The 21,094-nt window shown below is 41.4% G+C and overlaps 1 protein-coding gene across 1 annotated transcript in view; it reads left to right on the top strand.

Annotated features, from left to right (window-relative positions):
- The window catches only part of acad9 (acyl-CoA dehydrogenase family, member 9), a 71,872-nt gene that overhangs the window by 29,561 nt on the left and 21,217 nt on the right, over positions 1 to 21,094 (top strand). Inside the window, exons 9-13 of the mRNA XM_063068141.1 lie at positions 4,100 to 4,175; positions 10,779 to 10,849; positions 17,865 to 17,984; positions 18,579 to 18,707; positions 20,094 to 20,173. Coding sequence (XP_062924211.1) covers positions 4,100 to 4,175; positions 10,779 to 10,849; positions 17,865 to 17,984; positions 18,579 to 18,707; positions 20,094 to 20,173 — 476 coding nt within the window. The remainder of the gene's footprint in view (positions 1 to 4,099; positions 4,176 to 10,778; positions 10,850 to 17,864; positions 17,985 to 18,578; positions 18,708 to 20,093; positions 20,174 to 21,094) is intronic.

Raw genomic sequence — 21,094 nt, forward strand, 5'->3', positions numbered from 1 at the left:
TTCCCAACCTTTTTTACACCATGGACCAATACCATTAAGCACAAGGTCCATGGACCCCAGATTGGGAACCCCTGCTGTATTGGGACGTGGACTCTTTTAGTATCTGAGGAGGTGTGAATGGGGCTGAACGTTGTGTGGTCATCAGCAAACTTCCCCACAGGTTTTCTGACTTTATGACTGGAGGAAAGTCATTGGTGAAGCAGCTGAAGATGGTTGTCCTTGGACACAGCCCTGGGGAGCTCCTGAGTGACTGAGATGACTGATCTCCAATCAGCTCAGCTAACTGGCAATCATTTATCTCAGCCATAGGGCACCTATGCGGCACATCTACAATCAAATGCTGTTTTGATATCCAGGGCTGTTAGCCTGTAGTACAATTCTGTTTGCTGTGAAAGTGCTTAATCTACCAGTAAAATGGAAAGGGGAAACAGATCAAATCACTTAACAAAAAAAAAATTACATTAGCCACTTCTATGTAGAAATAACGAAATAAAGGGCTTTGTTAGTGTAAACAAGGAGAGACTGTTTTAAAGGTGGTGTTCCCGTGTACCTTGCCACTCTTGCCCTTGGGAGAGGTGGTGGGTTTCAGAGACGTAATCAGAGTTACATCAGCAAAAGAGTGGTACACCATGGAGCCACTGCTTCAGTGAGGCAATGTATGTTTGGGATGATGGAAGGCATGCCAATCAGATGGGTTGCCATGCCCTAGATAGTGTTGACATTTGTTGGAACTGCACTCATCCAGGCAGAAGGAGATTTTTACACCATAGAAAACAAGAGGCTTCAGGTTTTCTTAAGGCCTTGCAGATGATAGAAGGGCTTTTTGGTATCGGGATGAGTTATTCTCCTTAGAGGACCAAGCTTCTGACTTGCTGGTAGAGCTATAATATTTATTTGGCTGGTCCAGTTAAGTTCCTGATCTATAGTGACTCATAGGAAAATGATGGTGCGAGAACTTGGAAATGGTAACGTCTCAGAATGCCAAGGAACGATGATTTGACTCTTTCTTGTTGAAGTAGACTATTCCCTGGCACTTTAGCCCATGCCAGGATGTTAACTAGATTAGATTATGAGAACACTCAGTCCTCTTTTATTGTCATTTAGAAATGCATACATGCATTAAGAAATGATACAATGTTTCTCCGGAGTGATATCACAGAAAACAGGACAAACCAAAGACTAACACTGACAGAACCACATAATTATAACATTTTGTTACAGCTGTGCAAAGCAATACCATAATTTGATGAAGAACAAACCATGAGCACGGTAAAAAAAAAAGTCTCAAAGTCCCCGAGTTGATCGACTCCCAAGTCCCTGATAGCAGGCTGCAAAAGAGAGAAACTCACTGCCATAAACCTCCAGGCACCGTCAACTTGCCGGTGTCTTGGAAGCAGCCGACCACAGCCGACACTGAGTCCGTCCGTCCGAAAACTCCGAGCTTCTGACCAGCCCCTCTGATACAGCCTCCCGAGCGCCTTCAATCTCGCCCCAGCCGCTGAAACAAGCAAAGTGGAGGATTTCGGGGCCTTCTGCTCCGGAGATTCCAGTTACCACACAGTAACAGAGCAGCAGCGAAGCGGGCATTTCAGAAGTTTTCCAGATGTTCCTCTGTACTCTCATGTCCGTCTCCATCAAATCAGAATTGTGCACGGTCTCCTACTTGACAGATAACAGATATCATCACCGAAGTGGCCGCACGTGCTGCCGTCGCGCCGTCATCTTCTCCTCCATTAGATCATGTTGCATGTAGGAATGTACTACTTTAATTGCTGAGGAGACGCAAAGGGAATTGAACATTGCATTAACATCCCCACTTCTGACTTTGTGATGGAAGGGAAGCCATTAATGATGTAGAAGATTGTGGCACTAAGAGATTACACAAGAAACTCACGCAGTGATGACCTGGATCTAGGATAATTCATCTCCAATAATGTATTCCCATCTTCCTTTGTAGTAGGTTTAATTCCAACCACTGGAGTGTTGCCTATTGATGTCTTTTAACTTCATTTTAACTAAGAAACCTTAATGTCACACTCAGTCAAATGTTCCCTTTATGTATCATAGAAGTTGAACCTAGAGAATACCAAATGTGTGGTATGTCCCTAGTTAATGCTAATACAAATAATCTACTGCAGATTGTATCCAAGACCCTAACATATTGAAGCTTATACCAGAACATCAATTTACAACTTGTTGTAAAGAGCTGGTACTGTCTGTAGAAATATTAATTTCATTAATATTATAAGACCACATGAGTCTGAGATAACTCCAAACTCTCCATCAAAACAAAGATTGACGTGTAAAATGCTTGTGTCCCCAGCACACTTCTGTACCTGGTCAACATACGCTAAGCAGGAGAGAAGGCTCAACATCTTCCATTTAAGATGGTCATCTCCTGGAGAGACAGATGCTGAGGTTCTCTCGTGCCAGCCTCTCTAGCATGTCCACCCTGCTCAGGCAGCGTAGGCTCTGCTGCCTGGGCCACACCTGCTACACTCAAGATGGCCGCATCCCAAATGACATCTTCAATAGTGGGCTGGCTTCAGGCAAGACAATTGCTGGCCGCCCACAACTGCGCCTCAGGGATGTCTGCTAGTGGGACATGAAGGCACTGGACATCAACACTGAGCCCTGCGAGGAACTTGCAGCTGACTGCACCAGATGGAGAAGCACCCTGAAACAACACCTTAAGTCAGACGAGGAAAAATTTCTGAAAGCAGGCCCATAGAAAGGAACACTGCATCTCCAGCAGAGCTAAGACCACTTATAGATGCGACCGTTGCAATGGAGACTGTCACTCTCGCATTGGTCTCATCAGCCACAGACAGCACTGCACCAGCCAGCAACATAGATAGCTAGGACGCAGCATCCGTGGTCGACCTTGACCAATGGAGGGCCACATCATTTCATTGAATCATTTGGAAAGAGGCTATTTGACCCATTCTGCCTGTTTCATTTTTTGAAAGAATCATCTAAATCATCCCACTTGCATGCTAATCTCCAGTAGTATTGTAACATTAGTTCAAACGTTCAGATTAAAATTCCTTTTCAAAATTATTATTGAAAATGCTTGCACCTCCCCTTCAGACAATATATTTCGGATCAGAATACTCTTCATTTAACAAAAGGTTTTGTCTTTTTTTCCTTTTGTCAATTATCTTGAAGAATACATTTCAGATCAGAACATTTTTTTTCTTCTTCTTTTGTCAATTATCTTGAAGCTGTCTTTGACTTGCCCTAGATTTCAGCACCTTGTCTCTTGTCTCTATTCTCCAGTTGCTGATCTTCTTGCCAGCAAAAACTCCCATCTGTCTTATTTAACCTTTCCTGTGCTAAAATCAAACTCGGCCTCTCTGACCTCCCATTATTGTTAACACAAATATGCATGAAACGCTGTCAAGACTTGAGTTCAAATTATATATGTGGTGTATTGTGAACTGATTCATAGAAGTATAAGCTGTTTATGCTGCACTTACTGCCTGTGATGTTGTTGGCACTTAGGACAGCAATGAAGGTCCTCCAACTCTGGCTTTGTTCAGGACTCCTTCATTGTGTCAGTAGCTTCCTCTCGGTTTTCACTACTGTCAGTTGTGCAAGTCCCACGCGGTGACTCAGGAATGCCATTGCACTCAGATGTGGAAGGACTCTTCATTGCTGTTTCTGTAACAGTAATGTTATACCAGTCAGGGTTGTTAGCCCTGAGCTGAACTCCCAGACCTGGAGGACCGGTGGGCCACTCTTAGTCTGGCCTCTACCCTTTGACTTGTTTAGCATTGATGACTCTAACAAGAGCAATAGTGTAAAGCCCTGAATCCAACTAGCTCTCTGGGTCATTGAAGCATGCAGATCTCCAAATTATGACAAGGTTTTAGTCCTTTGGAGGTTGTATTTAGTGTAAATTGAGTTTATTTACAGAAGTGGTGACATGGCATAAGAAAACCCATGGTCTCCTGTTTCCTGTGCATCAAAGATAATCACAAAATTTATGGTGAACTTGGACAGTAGGCTCATTGTTGAAAGTAAATGGAGCAGGATTATGCTTTTGTCAATAGAAATTTTGATGAGACTGAAATTATTTTGTTTTCCGTTCCTCCAGGTGGCCATGAAGATCTTGAATAGTGGGCGATTTAGCATGGGGAGTGCATCTGCAGGAATGATAAAGAAGCTTATTGGTGAGATTACAAAAAAATAATCTTGTTGACTTGTAAGCTAAATACTGAATAATCATCTTCTAACTATCAACCATACCAGCTGAAACTGTAAAACATTGGGACAATACAGTTCTCCACTTAGATCTTACACAGCTCCAGCAACCCAAGCTTGAGCCTGACCTCAGGTGCTGCCTGTGTGGAGTTTCTATGTTTTCTGAGAACTGAGAGCCCCAGTTTTCTCCCACATCCTAAGGACATGCATCGAAGGGTCACTGGCTTTTTTAAATTAACTCCTGAGTGAGTAAGTGAGCCAAGATGAGCCAATAGGCATGGGAAGGTCTACAGGGAAAAGAGACTGATGGGTTGTTCTACTGGGAGCTGCCATGGATGAGATGGGCTGATTGGCTGCCTCTTCTATCATTATAAGTCAGAAAGTATGATCCATTACAGCCTTCACATCCTAATCTAGGTTAGGTATGATTTATTTATAAAATGCTGGCTAAAATAACTTATTGTACATTTCTCGGTGCTCTGAAAAAGTATTGATGAGTTTATGTCTTTTGTTTTAAGTGTAGTTAATGTTAATGGACCGGATCATGTTGGATCTACCCACTAACTAGAGACCCTGCCCATCTGTATTTACCTGGTACAAGTATAGAGGTAGAATCTCACTGGGGCTCTGATTCCTGCTAGCAACCGCAGATGCCTTTGTGACACGTAGGCCTCAGCCATAGAATCCCTCTAGCAGGCTTTGACAGAAAGCTGGAAACATACAGCAATATTTAAAAGCTCTTCAAATTGAAATTAGTACATGACTTTCAGTTTTAAAAAAGCACTAATGAAAATTACTGCCTGTTACACTGCTGGCATTCAGGGCAGCAATGAAGGTCCTTCACCTCTGTCTATACAGAAGGTTCTTTATTGCTGTTTCAGTAACAATTGTTTTTTGACCAGTCAGGGTTGTTAGCCCTGAGATGAACCCCCGAACATGGGGACCAGGGGACCACTCATAGGCTTGCCCATATCCTTTGACCTGTTTGGCATGGGTGACCTACCAAGAGCCAAAGCACAAGGCGGGTGGATTCTTGTGAGAAATGCTAGTGACATGTCACCACACCGTTATTTTATTGGCCCCGGGCTACAGTTGCTCTGCTTGAGTCTGGCTCATCATTGCAGATGGCTGAATATCTGTGTAGTTGAGACTACTTCTGAACTTTAAACTGCCTCTAGCCAGGCACTCCTTTATGAAGAAAATTAGTGGTTTTGCTAATTGTTCTTTTTCTGAAAAATAACCTGCCACACTAGGAATGATGTACCACAGCCAGAGACTTATGCAGTTGAACCACACAGAAACATGCCTGTCTGCCCACCATGTGCTTGCCGCCAATTGTACCTAGCAACATTAACCCCTTTACCCAATTTAGGTTTGTAGCCTTCTTTGCCTGGGTGATTCAGATACTTGTCTGGATGTTTCTTAAATCCATTGGGAGTATCTGCTGCCACCACCACTTCAGGGAGTGCTTTACAGTCTAATCACCCACTGTGAGTATTTTTTTTAAAAAAAAGGTATCCTTCAGATGCTCTTCGACCATCCCACCTCCTACCTTAAACCTATGCCCTCTTGTCGTAGACATCCCTATCCTAATCATGGGAAATAGAGCTTTAATATCTGCCTTGTGTATCCCAATAATCCATCACAATCTTATATACCTCCTGTCATCTCACACCTCAATCTCGTCTGCTGTAGCTTATCCGGACTCGTCTCCACGGAGAAGTCCCAGTCAGGCACCACCCTTGTAAGTTTTCTCTACACCGTCACTATCACATCCTTCCTGTGGCGTGGTGACCCAAACTGCACACAATACTTCAACTGTAGCTTAACCGTTTTTTATTACTTTTATATTCTGTGCCGTGGCTGAGGAAGACAAGGCTCCTGTGTACATTCTCACCGTATTATTCTGCTGTGCTGTCAGGTTCAGGGAGCTCTGCACTTGTACCCCAAGGTACCTCTGTACATAATCACTCCATATTGCCCTATCATTTACTGTGCATGTTTGACCCTCCCTTGTCCTCCTGAGGTGCATCACCCTGCATGTCTCAAACTCGGCTCTGCTATGCTTAGCCTTGACCTCCCTTGCTTCTACTACACCACCAGTTTTCGCAGTATATGCAGACTAACTTGTTTCTACCTTGTATTCCATTATGCTGTCCAAGACAGAATAGAATCTTATTATAACATAGCTGAACTGATAATGTAATTAAACTAAATGGCCATCTTCCTATCCTGTTGATTTGGTGGGATGTGAGTGAGATTTTGCTCTGTCAATTATACTAGCAAGGTCAGTATTTAAAACCTTATATGAATTGCCATTGAGAGAAAGGAACTGAACTGTTGTCTTCATACACAGTAAACGACCGTGTAAAACTATTCCCTCAGTTACAGTTTGCAGATTATGACTAAAGGACATTGAAGGATTATGGATAGACCTCCAAGTCTAGATAGACATGATGTTCCCACATCTCTGCTACCCTTTTCCTGGATCATTGGAGGCTGTGTGTTTGAGAGGTGCTGTCCAAGCAGCCTTGGCAAGCAGGTGTGATGTGCCAGTGGTGGAGAAAGTGAATGATTAGATTAGCAGGTGATGTGCTTTGCAATTCCAACAATGCACAAAAATATATTCCAACATTTATCTGCTATGCATATCATGAAAAGGTGGTGGAGAGTCCAGTGCTTGATCATTTGTGTAAATTTCAGACTAGGGTAGATTTTAGATCAGTAAGGGAATCGAGGGTTATAAGGAAAGGATAGGAAGCTGGATTTGAGGAATATCTGAACACCCATGATCATAATCAGTGGTGGAGTTGGATTGAGGGACTACTTAGCTTGTTCCTATTCTCACTTTTATGGTCTTATTGTCTGTCGTATCCCTACTTTTTGCTTCCTGCCTGTTAGTAATTCCTTTATCTGTTACTGTATGATACCAGCTCTTATCTTGTGACTTAGAATGTGCACCACAGAGGCTAAAAGTTCAAACACAATCCACTCTTTCCTCATTGTCCACTCCGGGGTCCATGAAAGTGGATACAGAACAGATGTTTCCATAATGGTGGCAAATGTTTGGAATAAGGAGACAATGGAGCAATTTATATCTTTGTGGGTCACTAATCTTTGAACTATTCTACCCCAGACATTTGTGGAACTAGCGTCATGAAATACAATGGATTCCAGTTAATTGGGACACATTGGGACCAATACATTTTGGCCCAATTAAGCAGCTACTCCAGTTACCTAAAGTTTCAGGGAAGTAGTTAAAAAGGTTTAAAAAAGACAAGCTACCATTTAATTGAGCAACAAATTATATATTTAAATGAAATACAGAACAAATTAAAACACTGCCAATATTATTACAGTGCTATAAAACTGTGTATTAGTTTGTAATAGTTACTGACGGAAGAATTCATCTAGTGTACACTGGAGTGTGCTTTTGACGGTAAATGAAAAAGATCAGCGCAGGCAGCTAGTGTAGATAGTGGACTGCCCTCATTGCCTTCCTACCTGAAGTTATGTTGTAATCCAGCAATAAATTTCCTGTATTCTTGTGTAGTCACTAGCTCAGGTTCAGTTGTGTTATCCTGCTTACTTTCCTCGTCTTCATATTCCCCGTCTGGTGTTTTTGTACAATGCTTTCAATGATTGTATCCCTCAAATCTTCATTTGCACTGTAACATTCAAGATGATTGGTGATACCTTCAAATTCTACATTGTTCCTAATTTGTTGAAGTAGTGAAATCTTTTCATTCTCACTACTGGCCTTTTCCAGCATCTCCAAGCCTAAACGTTTGAAACTGCAGTGAGCAAAACAGTTCTGAATTATTTTGCTGCTTATTTCTCACCAGCTATCACCAGCAAACTGTACTGCCTGTAAAAGCTTAACCTTTGTACTCACTTCCTTGGCTGTTGAAGAAACGACAAAGATGCCAGTAGATTTTCTTCAGTTGTTTCGAGACTGGTTCACCAGGTTTCCACTATACAGCTTTTAAATTTTTATGATTCCTGTAGCAGTTGACTGCAGGCAAGAGAAAATCTGCAGATGCTTGAAATCCCAGCAACCCACACAAAATGGTGGAGGAACTCAGCAGGCCAGGCAGCATCTAGGAAGAGAATACAGTCGGCATTTCTGCCTGAAATGTTGATTGTACTCTTTTCCTAGATGCTGCATGGTCTACTGAGTTCCATCAGCATTTTGTGTGTGTTGCTCCATTGACTGCACCAAGGATGCCAAGGTCTGGCTGGATGTTTCTCAAACATTCTACGTGCGGATGTGCTACACAGTTGTCAACAAGCAGAAAAATTTTGCTTGATCTCTGCTGTAGCGCAATACAGGTACCCCAACTCATTAGCCATTGGAAGTCTTCCATGCATTCTTATTAGCATAGTACTCGATTGGTAAACTCCAATGTCAGCCCCTTAAAGCATCGAGGTTTAACGCTTTTCCCAATAGCCATCAATTTCTTTTTATCAGTTCCTGACATTTTTGAACAACACAACAGAGTTATATGATCTGCTGGTTTCTTTGAACCTGAAGGTGTTGTGTGTTTGCAGCAAAGGGAACTGTCCATCATGGCATGATAAAAATGGCCTGTTTCATCAGCATTGTAGATAGAATACCATTGTTGGTAGAATCTCAGGTGGTGACGAGAGGGCGTACAGGAGTGAGATATGCCAACTAGTGGAGTGGTGCCACAGCAACAACCTGGCACTCAACGTCAGTAAGACTAAAGACCTGATTGTGGACTTCAGGAAGGGTAAGACGAAGGAACACATACCAATCCTCATAGAGGGATCAGAGGTGGAGAGAATGAGCGGTTTCAAGTTCTTGTGTGCCAAGATCTCTGAGGATCTAACCTGGTCCCAACATATGGACATAGTTATAAAGATGGCAAGACTGCAGCTATACTTCATTAGGTGTTTGAAGAGATTTGGCATGTCAACAAATACACTCAAAAACTTCTATAGATGTACCGTGGAGAACATTCTGAAAGGCTGCATCACTGTCTGGTATGGGGGGTTGGGGGTGGGGGGCTACTGCACAGGACTGAAAGAAGCTGCAGAGGTTGTAAATATAGTCAGCTCCATCTTGGGTACTAGCTTACAAAATACCCAGGATATCTTTTAGGAAGCAGTGTCTAAGAAAGGCAACATCTATTATTAGGGACCTCCAGCACCCAGGGCATGCCCTTTTCTCACTGTTACCATCAGTTAGGAGGTACAGAAGCCTGAAGGCACACACTCAGTGATTCAGGAACAGCTTCTTCCCCTCTGCCATCCGATTCCTAAATGGACATTGAACCCGTGAACACTACTTCACTTTTTAAAAAATATACAGTATTTCTGTTTTTGGCACTTTAAAAAATCTATTCAATGTACATAATTGATTTACTTATGATTTTTTTTTTAATATTATGTATTGCATTGAACTGTTGTTGCTAAGTTAACAAATTTCATGTCACATGCCGGTGATTATAAACCTGATGCTGATCTGCACAAAATGTTTGAAGCAAGTCAAGCAGTTTTGTAGATTTGCAGGTTTCTGCACTTACAATATCAGCACTACCTTTCTCATCGTGTGCTTTCTTGAATTTAATGTGGTGCCTGCATTTCCATCAAGACAACCAACCATCCATTGCTTTAGAGTGTCAGTGACCAGCTGTTTTGGCTAGCTCCTCTGACTTGCTTTTTAACGTTGGCCCCTGATGTGCACGTCTCATTCAGCTACAATGGAAAACCATTGATTGAGGGCCTCTTCAATATCTGGATCCTTAATCTCACGCTATTGTTTTTGGGATGTTCGCTGTTCTTCCTGAGAACCACCCATTCATCTTGTAGCTTTTCTTGCCGATCTATCAAGCGTGCAGTTGTAGATTTCGGCACTCCAGTCATCTCTGCCTGCTGACAATGAGTGGTGTTAGGCAGATGGCTTTTAATTTGGTCCTGGAGGGTAATTTTTTTTGGCAAGTGTCAAATCTTTACATGGCATCTTGGCAAGGGTCTCAAAAAAATTGTTTTTGAAGTCCAATAAAAAAAATTATCAAAAATCACTGCTTTTTGAATCAGCGTCTATCAGCCCAAATGGATAACATAACACAAGCTCATGCAGCTGACACAACTGTTTGCTCTAAGCACGGTGCAGTGACCAGTGGCCCCACATGTGCATGTGACTGACTGGCTCTTGCCCCAGTTAAAGCAGCTAAGAGTCCCAAATAAACGTTGGGAATCCTGGCTATTTTCTCAATTTGTTTTTGTACTTAAAGAGTTTTCCCAAATAAGCAGCTGCCCTGATAACCGATAGCCCAATTAACCACGATCCACTGTATATTAAAAACAAAACAGGTGTAAATTGACAGACATTTAGTAAGATTCGTGGGGGGGGGGGCGGTAGGGAGACAGACAGACAGATAGACAGACGCTGTGGCCAAGCCAATCTTATTAAACGGTTAATTGGACTATTGGTTAATCAAGGAACCAGAAGGCCTGTTCCTTCTCTTGTCTATTTTTTGCGTTGATTTTACAAGGCACTGTATAAATTCGACTCTTCAATTCCTGTTCTCTGTTTTTTTTTGTAGAGATGACAGCAGAGTATGCTTGTACCCGCAAACAATTTGATAGGAAGCTGAGTGAGTTTGGATTGATCCAGGTGGGTCCTTTAGTTTTTAATATTTATTTATATCCATTGCAACTTATAGCCAATTTAATGACAGCAAAATGAAATTTAAGCCCTTGTAAAAGTACATAAATGTTTGCCCTGTAGTTTCTTAATATCTGAAGTTTTTCTTAGTACATTGCACAATTAGTTTACACAATAAACTAAGTGGCAATGTGTCAGAATCTTAGAAATTCTTCTTCTTGTATTTCACTAATAAATTTACAGAAATAAGGATGGATAATAAGGTAAGACAATTAGGTAAAAGAAAACTAACCTGGGCAATGGTCCACCTTTTTAATGCCCTCTTCTCTGTCCCCTTCCCCAAATAGTAACTGTTTGTTAGAATAAAATTAAAATCAGGAATGCCAGATTATGGTTCTGTGGGAATTTGTATCCAATTTGCTCTGAGGGAAGCACAGTAGTCACTGATAAATTTATTGCAGACTGTTTATTGTATTTGTAAATAGACCATGAGGGAGTCATTTTTTTTTTTTGTTTGTCTCGGGGTATTGTGTAAACTAATTGTGCAATGTACAGTTTGACCTATCTGAGAAAAAGAGGTTTTATTTAGATATCTCTAGAAGGAAGTGAATTTATTAAACAAAAATTATATTCAACAAACAAGTGTTTAATACAAGAGATTTTGCAGATACTGGAAATCTAGTGCAACACACATAAAATGCTGGGGGTGGGGAATAATCAGTCTACATTTCAGGCTGAGACCCCTCATCAGGACTGGAAAGGAAGAGGGCAGAGGAAAGAATACAGAGGTGGGAGGGAAGGAGAACAAGCTGGCAGGTAATCGGTGAGACCAGGTGAGGGAGAGATGGGTTGGGGGGGGGAGGGGGATGATATGAGAAGCTGGGAGGCAATGCGTGAAAGAGGTAGAAGGCTGAAGAAGGAATCTGATAGGAGAGCCCATTGGGGTAAAGGGAAGGAGCTGGGGAGCTCCGGGAGGCGAAAAGCAAGTCATGACATTGAAGGGCAGAGAAGAGAAAGGGAGGGAGAATAACCTAATATAGGAAAAAATATGAAAACAGTGGGGGAAGATAAAGGTGAATGGTTACTGGTGACAAGTGTTTTACTTATTAAAGATCTATTATACATTTCTTTTTGAAAAAACTCACCTTGTTCCTTAGCTGATGTCTATGTGATGCACCTCAATTCCTCACAAGCTTTAGGAGAAAGGGATGAAAGGACTTGCATATACAGAGTTCCTTTTAGATCCCTGGATGTCCCCATATGATGCCTCACACACAAAAACTTAGTTTCTAAATAATAATCATTATCATTTGTGCAAACAGGGAGAAATACCTGTAGCTGATTATTGTTTATTGCCTTATTTCAAATCAACATCAAAACATTAGAGGTGACATAGGATCAGAAGATGTAGCATCCTTGTGCGAAGAGTTACAGTGCCTTGGACAAAGTATTCAGCCCCCACAGCTATTTTCATAATTTACTGTCTCATTTTCAAAATTTAAAACATATTGGAGTGGAATTTTTGAGCTAATCTAGAAAGCATTGTGTATCATGTCAAATCAAAAGAAAAGTTCCAAAACGTGTCAACAATTCACTATAAATTAAAAACCAAAATGGTAAGTCTGAAAAAGTGTTCACCCCCTTTGTAATTACTACACTAGCTTTCATCAGGTGCAATACTGCATATTACCTTACCAATTCACCCAATTTATTGATGTAGAAAATTGGAGCATCACCCGTTTTCAATGAATTCAAAAGAATAAATAGCCCCTCTCTAACACTATGGTAGATTTTCAACAGACAAAACCAAAATGAAGACAAGAGTGCATTCAAGACAAGTCAGGAACTGTAAATAGCGAAGCACAAATCTGGGGAAAGATACAAGACAATCTCAAGGTTCAAAGGCACTGAACATACCTCAGAGCTTAGTGCAGTCCATTGTGAAAAACTGGTAAAATATGAAACCACTGCCACTCTGCCCAGGTCAGGCTGCCGCTCTAAACGTGGTCACTGGAGAAGAATGGCACTTGTAAGAGAGGCTACTGTGATATTAATAGTCACTCAGAATGAGCTGCAGAGGTCAGTGGCTGCAACTAGTGCTGACGTTCATGGCTCCACAATCTCTGAAGGCCTTGCACAAAAAGGGTATTTATGTAGCTCAGAAGGGTAGGGCAAGGAAGAGGAGGGCAGTTGTGATAGGGGACTCGATAGTAAGGGGGTCAGATAGGCGATTCTGTGGACGCAGTCCAGAGACCCGGATGGTAGTTTGCCTCCCTGGTGCCAGGGTCCGGGATATTTCTGATCGTGTCCAAGATATCCTGAAGTGGGAGGGTGAGGAGCCAGAGGTCGTGGTACATATAGGTACCAATGACATAGGTAGGAAAAGGGATGAGGTCCTGAAAGGAGAATATAGGGAGCTAGGAAGGGAGTTGAGAAAAAGGACCGCAAAGGTAGTAATCTCGGGATTACTGCCTGTGCCACGCGACAGTGAGAGTAGGAATGTGATGAGGTGGAGGATAAATGCGTGGCTGAGGGATTGGAGCGGGGGCAGGGATTCAAGTTTTTGGATCATTGGGACCTCTTTTGGCGCAGGCGTGACCTGTACAAAAAGGACGGGTTACACTTGAATCCTAGGGGGACCAATATCCTGGCGGGGAGATTAGCGGGGGCTACTGAGGTGACTTTAAACTAGAATGGTTGGGGGGTGGGAATCAAATTAAAGAGGCTAGGCGTGAGGAGGTTAGTTCACAACAGAGGGATGAGAACCAGTGCAGAGAGACAGAGGGGTGTAAAGTGAGCATAGAAGCAAAAAGTACAAAGGAGAAAAGTAAAAGTGGCAGGCCGACAAATCCAGGGCAAGCATTAAAAAGGGCCACTTTTCAACATAATTGTACAAGGGCTAAGAGAGTTGTAAAAGAGCGCCTGAAGGCTTTATGTGTCAATGCAAGGAGCATTCGTAATAAGGTGGATGAATTGGAAGTGCAGATTGTTATTAATGATTATGATATAGTTGGGATCACAGAGACATGGCTCCAGGGTGACCAGGGATGGGAGCTCAACGTTCAGGGATATTCAATATTCAGGAGGGATAGACATGAAGGAAGGGGAGGTGGGGTGGCGTTGCTGGTTAAAGATGAGATTAACGCAATAGAAAGGAAGGACATAAGCCGGGAAGATGTGGAATCGATATGGGTAGAGCTGCGTAACACTAAGGGGCAGAAGACGCTGGTGGGAGTTGTGTACAGGCCACCTAACAGTAGTAGTGAGGTCGGAGATGGTATTAAACAGGAAATTAGAAATGTGTGCAATAAAGGAACAGCAGTTATAATGGGTGACTTCAATCTACATGTAGACTGGGTGAACCAAATTAGTAAAGGTGCTGAGGAAGAGGATTTCTTGGAATGTATGCGGGATGGTTTTTTGAACCAACATGTTGAGGAACCAACTAGAGAGCAGGCTATTCTGGACTGGGTTTTGAGCAATGAGGAAGGGTTAATTAGCAATCTTGTCGTGAGAGGCTCCTTGGGTAAGAGTGACCATAATATGGTGGAATTCTTCATTAATATGGAGAGTGACATAGTTAATTCAGAAACAAAGGTTCTGAACTTAAAGAAGGGGAACTTTGAAGGTATGAGACGTGAATTAGCTAAGATAGACTGGCAAATGACACTTAAAGGATTGACGGTGGATATGCAATGGCAAGCATTTATAGGTTGCATGGATGAACTACAACAATTGTTCATCCCAGTTTGGCAAAAGAATAAATCAAGGAAGGTAGTGCACCCGTGGCTGACAAGAGAAATTAGGGATAGTATCAATTCCAAAGAAGTAGCATACAAATTAGCCAGAGAAAGTGGCTCACCTGAGGACTGGGAGAAATTCAGAGTTCAGCAGAGGAGGACAAAGGGCTTAATTAGGAAGGGGAAAAAAGATTATGAGAGAAAACTGGCAGAGAACATAAAAACGGACTGTAAAAGCTTTTATAGATATGTAAAAAGGAAAAGACTGGTAAAGACAAATGTAGGTCCCCTGCAGACAGAAACAGGTGAATTGATTATGGGGAGCAAGGACATGGCAGAACAAATGAATAATTACTTTGGTTCTGTCTTCACTAAGGAGGACATAAATAATCTTCCAGAAATAGTAAGGGACAGAGGGTCCAGTGAGATGGAGGAACTGAGTGAAATACATGTTAGTAGGGAAGTGGTGTTAGGTAAATTGAAGGGATTGAAGGCAGATAAATCCCCAGGGCCAGATGGTCTGCATCCTAGAGTGCTTAAGGAAGTAGCCCAAGAAATAGTGGATGCATTAGTGATAATTTTTCAAAACTCGTTAGATTCTGGACTAGTTCCTGAGGATTGGAGGGTGGCTAATGTAACCCCAATTTTTAAAAAAGGAGGGAGAGAGAAACCGGGGAATTATAGACCGGTTAGCCTAACATCGGTGGTGGGGAAACTGCTAGAGTCAGTTATCAAGGATGTGATAATAGCACATTTGGAAAGCAGAGAAATGATCGGACAAAGTCAGCATGGATTTGTGAAAGGAAAATCATGTCTGACGAATCTCATAGAATTTTTTGAGGATGTAACTAGTAGAGTGGATAGGGGAGAACCAGTGGATGTGGTATATTTGGATTTTCAAAAGGTTTTTGACAAGGTCCCACACAGGAGATTAGTGTGCAAACTTAAAGCACATGGTATTGGGGGTAAGGTATTGGTGTGGGTGGAGAATTGGTTAGCAGACAGGAAGCAAAGAGTGGGAATAAACGGGACCTTTTCAGAATGGCAGGCAGTGACTAGTGGGGTACCGCAAGGCTCAGTGCTGGGACCCCAGTTGTTTACAATATATATTAATGACTTGGATGAGGGAATTAAATGCAACATCTCCAAGTTTGCGGATGACACAAAGCTGGGCGGCAGTGTTAGCAGTGAGGAGGATGCTAAGAGGATGCAGGGTGACTTGGATAGGTTGGGTGAGTGGGCAAACTTATGGCAGATGCAATTTAATGTGGATAAATGTGAAGTTATCCACTTTGGTGGCAAAAATAGGAAAACAGATTATTATCTGAATGGTGGCCGATTAGGAAAAGGGGAGGTGCAACGAGACCTGGGTGTCATTATACACCAGTCATTGAAAGTGGGCATGCAGGTACAGCAGGCGGTGAAAAAGGCGAATGGTATGCTGGCATTTATAGTGAGAGGATTCGAGTACAGGAGCAGGGAGGTACTACTGCAGTTGTACAAGGCCTTGGTGAGACCACACCTGGAGTATTGTGTGCAGTTTTGGTCCCCTAATCTGAGGAAAGACATCTTTGCCATAGAGGGAGTACAAAGAAGGTTCACCAGATTGATTCCTGGGATGGCAGGACTTTCATATGAAGAAAGACTGGATGAACTGGGCTTGTACTCATTGGAATTTAGAAGATTGAGGGGGGATCTGATTGAAACGTATAAGATCCTAAAGGGATTGGACAGGCTAGATGCAGGAAGATTGTTCCTGATGTTGGGGAAGTCCAGAACGAGGGGTCACAGTTTGAGGATAGAGGGGAAGCCTTTTAGGACCGAGATTAGGAAAAACTTCTTCACACAGAGAGTGGTGAGTCTGTGGAATTCTCTGCCACAGCAAACTGTTGAGGCCAGTTCATTGGCTATGTTTAAGAGGGAGTTAGATATGGCCCTTGTGGCTACAGGGATCAGGGGGTATGGAGGGAAGGCTGGGGCGGGGTTCTGAGTTGGATGATCAGCCATGATCATAATAAATGGCGGTGCAGGCTCGAAGGGCCGAATGGCCTACTCCTGCACCTATTTTCTATGTTTCTATGAAAGAGTGGAAAAGAAAAAGCCCTGGGTTTAAAAAAAAGCATAAGGAGGCAAATGCAAAGTTAGCATTCATTTCGAGATGACTAGAATATAAGAGCAAAATGTAACGCTGAAGCTTTATAATGCATTGGTCAGCTTGCACTTGGAGTATTGTAGGTAGTAAATAGTTTTGGCCCCCTTATCTAAGAAAAGATGTGCTAGCATTAGAGGAGGTTCAGGAGGATGATTCCAGGAATGAAAGTGATAACATACGAGGAAAGTTTGATGGCTCTGGGCCTGTACTTGCTGGAGTTTATAAAATTAAGGGCGGGGGGGAATCTCATTGAAACCTATCAAATATTGGAAGATATGGATAGAGTGGATGTGGGGAGAATGATTCCTATAGTGGGGGAAGCATAGGACCGGAGGACACCCCTCAGAATAGAGGGGTATCCACTTAGAACAGAGATGGGAAATTTATTTAGCCTGAGGGTAGTGATTCTGTGCATTTAATAGCCACAGATGGCTAAGGAAGCCAAGTTATTGAGTATATTTAAAGCAGAAGTTGATAGGTACTTGATTAGTCAAGGCATCAAAGATTACAGGGATAAAGCCAAGAGGAGGATTGAGAGGGGTAACAAGTCAGCTGTGATGGAATGGCAGAGCAGACTCAATGGGCCACGTAGCCTAATTCTGCTCCTGTTTCTTATTGTTTATTACATGTATAGTTTTTGAGTTAGTCATTTTTTTTTGTGTGAATTGCTGAATCATTAGTTTTAAAATTACCAGTACTGCTTCTTGCACTTTAAGGGAGGGAGCAGCATTCTAGGGTACCTTAAGAAGAAAGACTGAAACTAATTTGCCTCTGATTAGTGAAATGTCTTGGAAATGTGCGTGTATGCATTCAAACAAATGAGCTGGAGGTCAGATGCCATTGGATCTGATCTGTTGTTCTGCTGCTTGATCTCCTCTGCTGACTCCAGGGCTGAAACGTCAACAGGCTGATCTGGCGGGTTGTGTGGAAAAATGGCATAAATCTAAGGTTTCTTGGAACAGCTGTGACACCCAAGCCTCCAGGCTTATCAGACCCATTGAGCTGTGAAAGCTCTGAACAGAAGCCTAAGAGTGGGTGTCCAGAGAAGGCAGAGTAAGCCTGATTGTAGGTTATCTAGTTCATTACCTAAGTATACCGATCAATTTTCCATCGACATTGCAATTTCTTTCAGGAGAAATTTGCTCTGATGGCTTTGCAAGCATATGTAATGGAAAGCATGGCTTACTTGACTGCAGGAATGATGGACCGTCCTGGAGAGCCAGACTGTTCTCTAGAAGCAGCTATGGTTAAGGTAATGAATGGAAATTCAGAACTATTCTTATAAACTCATTTAGAAGATTTCAGTTGTGATTTTGTTTCTGACATTTGAGCAGGAAAAGTACATTATATAAAAATTGCTTTAAAATTATGAAGATGAAGAATTAAGTTTGTCACTTGTTAATATTCAGAAACAACCTGATACGTGATGTCAAAATATAAACTGTTTACTGTGATAATCATCTGTGGATTTATTTGCCAAGCCTTAAGTAACCACTTGGAATTAAGGGAGTTTTTAAAAAAAACATTTTGCTGTGGAGGCAAAGGGCACTTGGGTGATTTTTTAAAATGAATGTTAAGTCATAATGAAATACTGAATTGCACGCAAAATGAGGAATGATGCTAAGGGGATTTTGTATTCCTTAAAAATAGAAGTCTTCACTTTACAAAGAACCATCATTGTAACCTGGTTCGATTATTAAAGAATCCAAAATGCCTGTAAACTTTCATCATGACTTAAAAATTATGTACACATTTTCTTTCAGTAGATCGTATAATTATTTACTGAGTAATTAACTATATGAATGTGGCATCTCAATAATTTCTAACTGCAACATCTGTGGATTAGATTTTTAGTTCAGAGGGAGCATGGACATGCATAAGTGAAGCACTGCAGATTCTAGGGGGCCTTGGCTACATGAAAGATTATCCTTATGAAAGATTCCTCAGAGATAGCAGAATTCTTCTGATTTTTGAGGTAAAATATCCAGTTGTTTCTAAGTATAATCATAACAATAATTATGCATATCATGAAATATAACTAGAAAGAAAATTTCTATATAATAAGGTATTTTCTTGGATTTTATGAGCTATTCTAATAAATTAAGTTAGTCTTTGATTCTTAAAGATAAAACAATTTTTAATATGTATTTGTTATTTCAGAAGATAGTGCCAACATAACTTCAGTTTGCTGTATTGTGTTGGTTGTGGCAAACATGCTATTGATAGTTTCCATACAACCTTTGTAATGACCCTGAATGGCTGACAAACCTGTGGTTTCTTTTTTTAATATCTTCTCTCAGCGCAAGGAGCCTGCGTAATTATACTCTTTGAAAAGAACTTTTGACATGCAATGTATTTGAATAGCTTTTTATTATTTTAAATCTCCTAGAAAGAAACGGTGTTTTCCTTCATTCGTTTGACAGTTTGCGTTCATGACCTGTGATAAAATATTTCCGCTGCTAATAAGAGAAGCAGGCTTCATGAAATATGCAATCTTTCTGTTGTCAGATTAGTGGGGTTAATGTAAATGTTCACCAATTTCAAAAAATGCTTTGTAGAGAAGACAAATTGCTGTGGTTGGATTATTGATTTGCATGTTTAATGTGCACATATTTCCTGATCGATGCAAGGATTACTCAGTTCATTGACATGGCTTTTGTGTTTGGTGACAGTGTGATGAATTTAATAATTTGTGAAGTTTGGCTGTTCTATGTGTGAAACAGCGAATCAAGTGCTTGTAGCTGCATTACAAATGTAGCCAAATAACAGACATCCCACCCTGCAAAAACTCATTTCAGGGAGGTAGCACCATCAATTTGTGGGAGACTCCCGGCAGAGGTGGGATGTCTGCAATAGAGTAGCTCCTTAGCATCTGGCCGGCTAGTTTAAATAATGTTAGCTATGCTAATGAATGAATGACACCTGTTAAACTCACTTCAACATGTCTTTTACAGTCTTAACCCACCATGGGCAATAGAAAAGTCACTGTTGCAAACAGTGCAGCGAGCAATACTGTCATTATTTTTGACCCCTATTAGGCAGGGGTACACTTTAGTGTAGTCTGGGGTGACGTACGTTTTATTTTTTTTTGGAACACTCTGCAATAGCGTGCTCTCGCTTTCTCGCTCGCTCTCTGGCGCGCGCGCTCTCTGTTGCTTTTCTCTCGCTCGCTCTGAAAAAATTGATTTCCGTTATATTGTATATAATTTGTGGGCATCAGGGAGCCACTATTAATATGCGGCAGACTCCCGGAAGTTCTGGGAGAGGTGGGATGTCTGAAATAATCTCAATTAAAGTCTCTAACTTATAACTGGTAGCTTCCATTTTCCTATACGTATAATTCTATTTTTATGGATTTCAGGGCACTAATGAAATTCTAAGGATGTTTGTGGGATTGACTGGACTACAGCATGCAGGGAAAATACTTACTGGAAAAATAAAGTAAGCTGGCCTATACATATCTTTACCAGACTGTTCTGACCACTTCCTAAATATTAATCACCATCCACACTGACTACTGATTAGTTAATGGAAATAGCTGATGCATCCTATCAGTGCTGCCTTTGACTGTGCCTGAAAGTACTGAGCTTGGTTTTAATAATGCTGATTTTACTTTTAAATTCATTATGCAATGCTGTTCTGTAACTTGGAGGTAGTTGAATGTAGTTCAATTGCAGAACTGATGCAAAGTTAAAATTTGAGTAGAAATCACAATTTTACTGTAGAGGAAAATAGAGTTTGCTGGAGTAGGGTAGTTGACTCCTGATTTGGAATATAAACTCCAAAGTCTAAGTGTTTGCTGTTTTAATTAGACCAAGTATTTAAACGTTAGACAGAATAAAACTGTAAAAACAAGTCATGTTATCCTTTAAATGTCCTTGTTTAACATCAGCGGATGGGGATAAGCAAATGGTTCAGAGGGTCATGACTGACACATCGGATAATGGTTTGAACTTCCAGTTTTTCATATGTTTTGAGAGAACCAGATATGCACACATTCAAGTGTTTTCCTTTCCTAGCAATTCAAATTTCACTAAATGTATTATCTCAAAAATAGCAATATTAGTGGAAAATGCTGCATGGTTCATTTATCTTTAGTGTTAATATTTTTCTAGGAATGGTAAATATTCATGATCTCAGACTTACAATTTTCCAAGGTGTATAAGATGATGAGAGGCATTGATTGTGTGGATAGTCAGAGGCTTTTTTCCGGGGCTGAAATGGCTAGCCCGAGAGGGCACAGTTTTAAGGTGCTTGGAAGTAGGTACAGAGGAGATGTCAGGGGTACGTTTCTTATTCAGAGAGTGGTGAGTGCCTGGAATGGGCTGCTGGCAATGATGGTAGAGTCGGATACGATAGGTT

The sequence above is a fragment of the Mobula hypostoma genome, chromosome 15 (assembly GCF_963921235.1).
Source record: "Mobula hypostoma chromosome 15, sMobHyp1.1, whole genome shotgun sequence".
NCBI lineage: Eukaryota > Metazoa > Chordata > Chondrichthyes > Myliobatiformes > Myliobatidae > Mobula > Mobula hypostoma.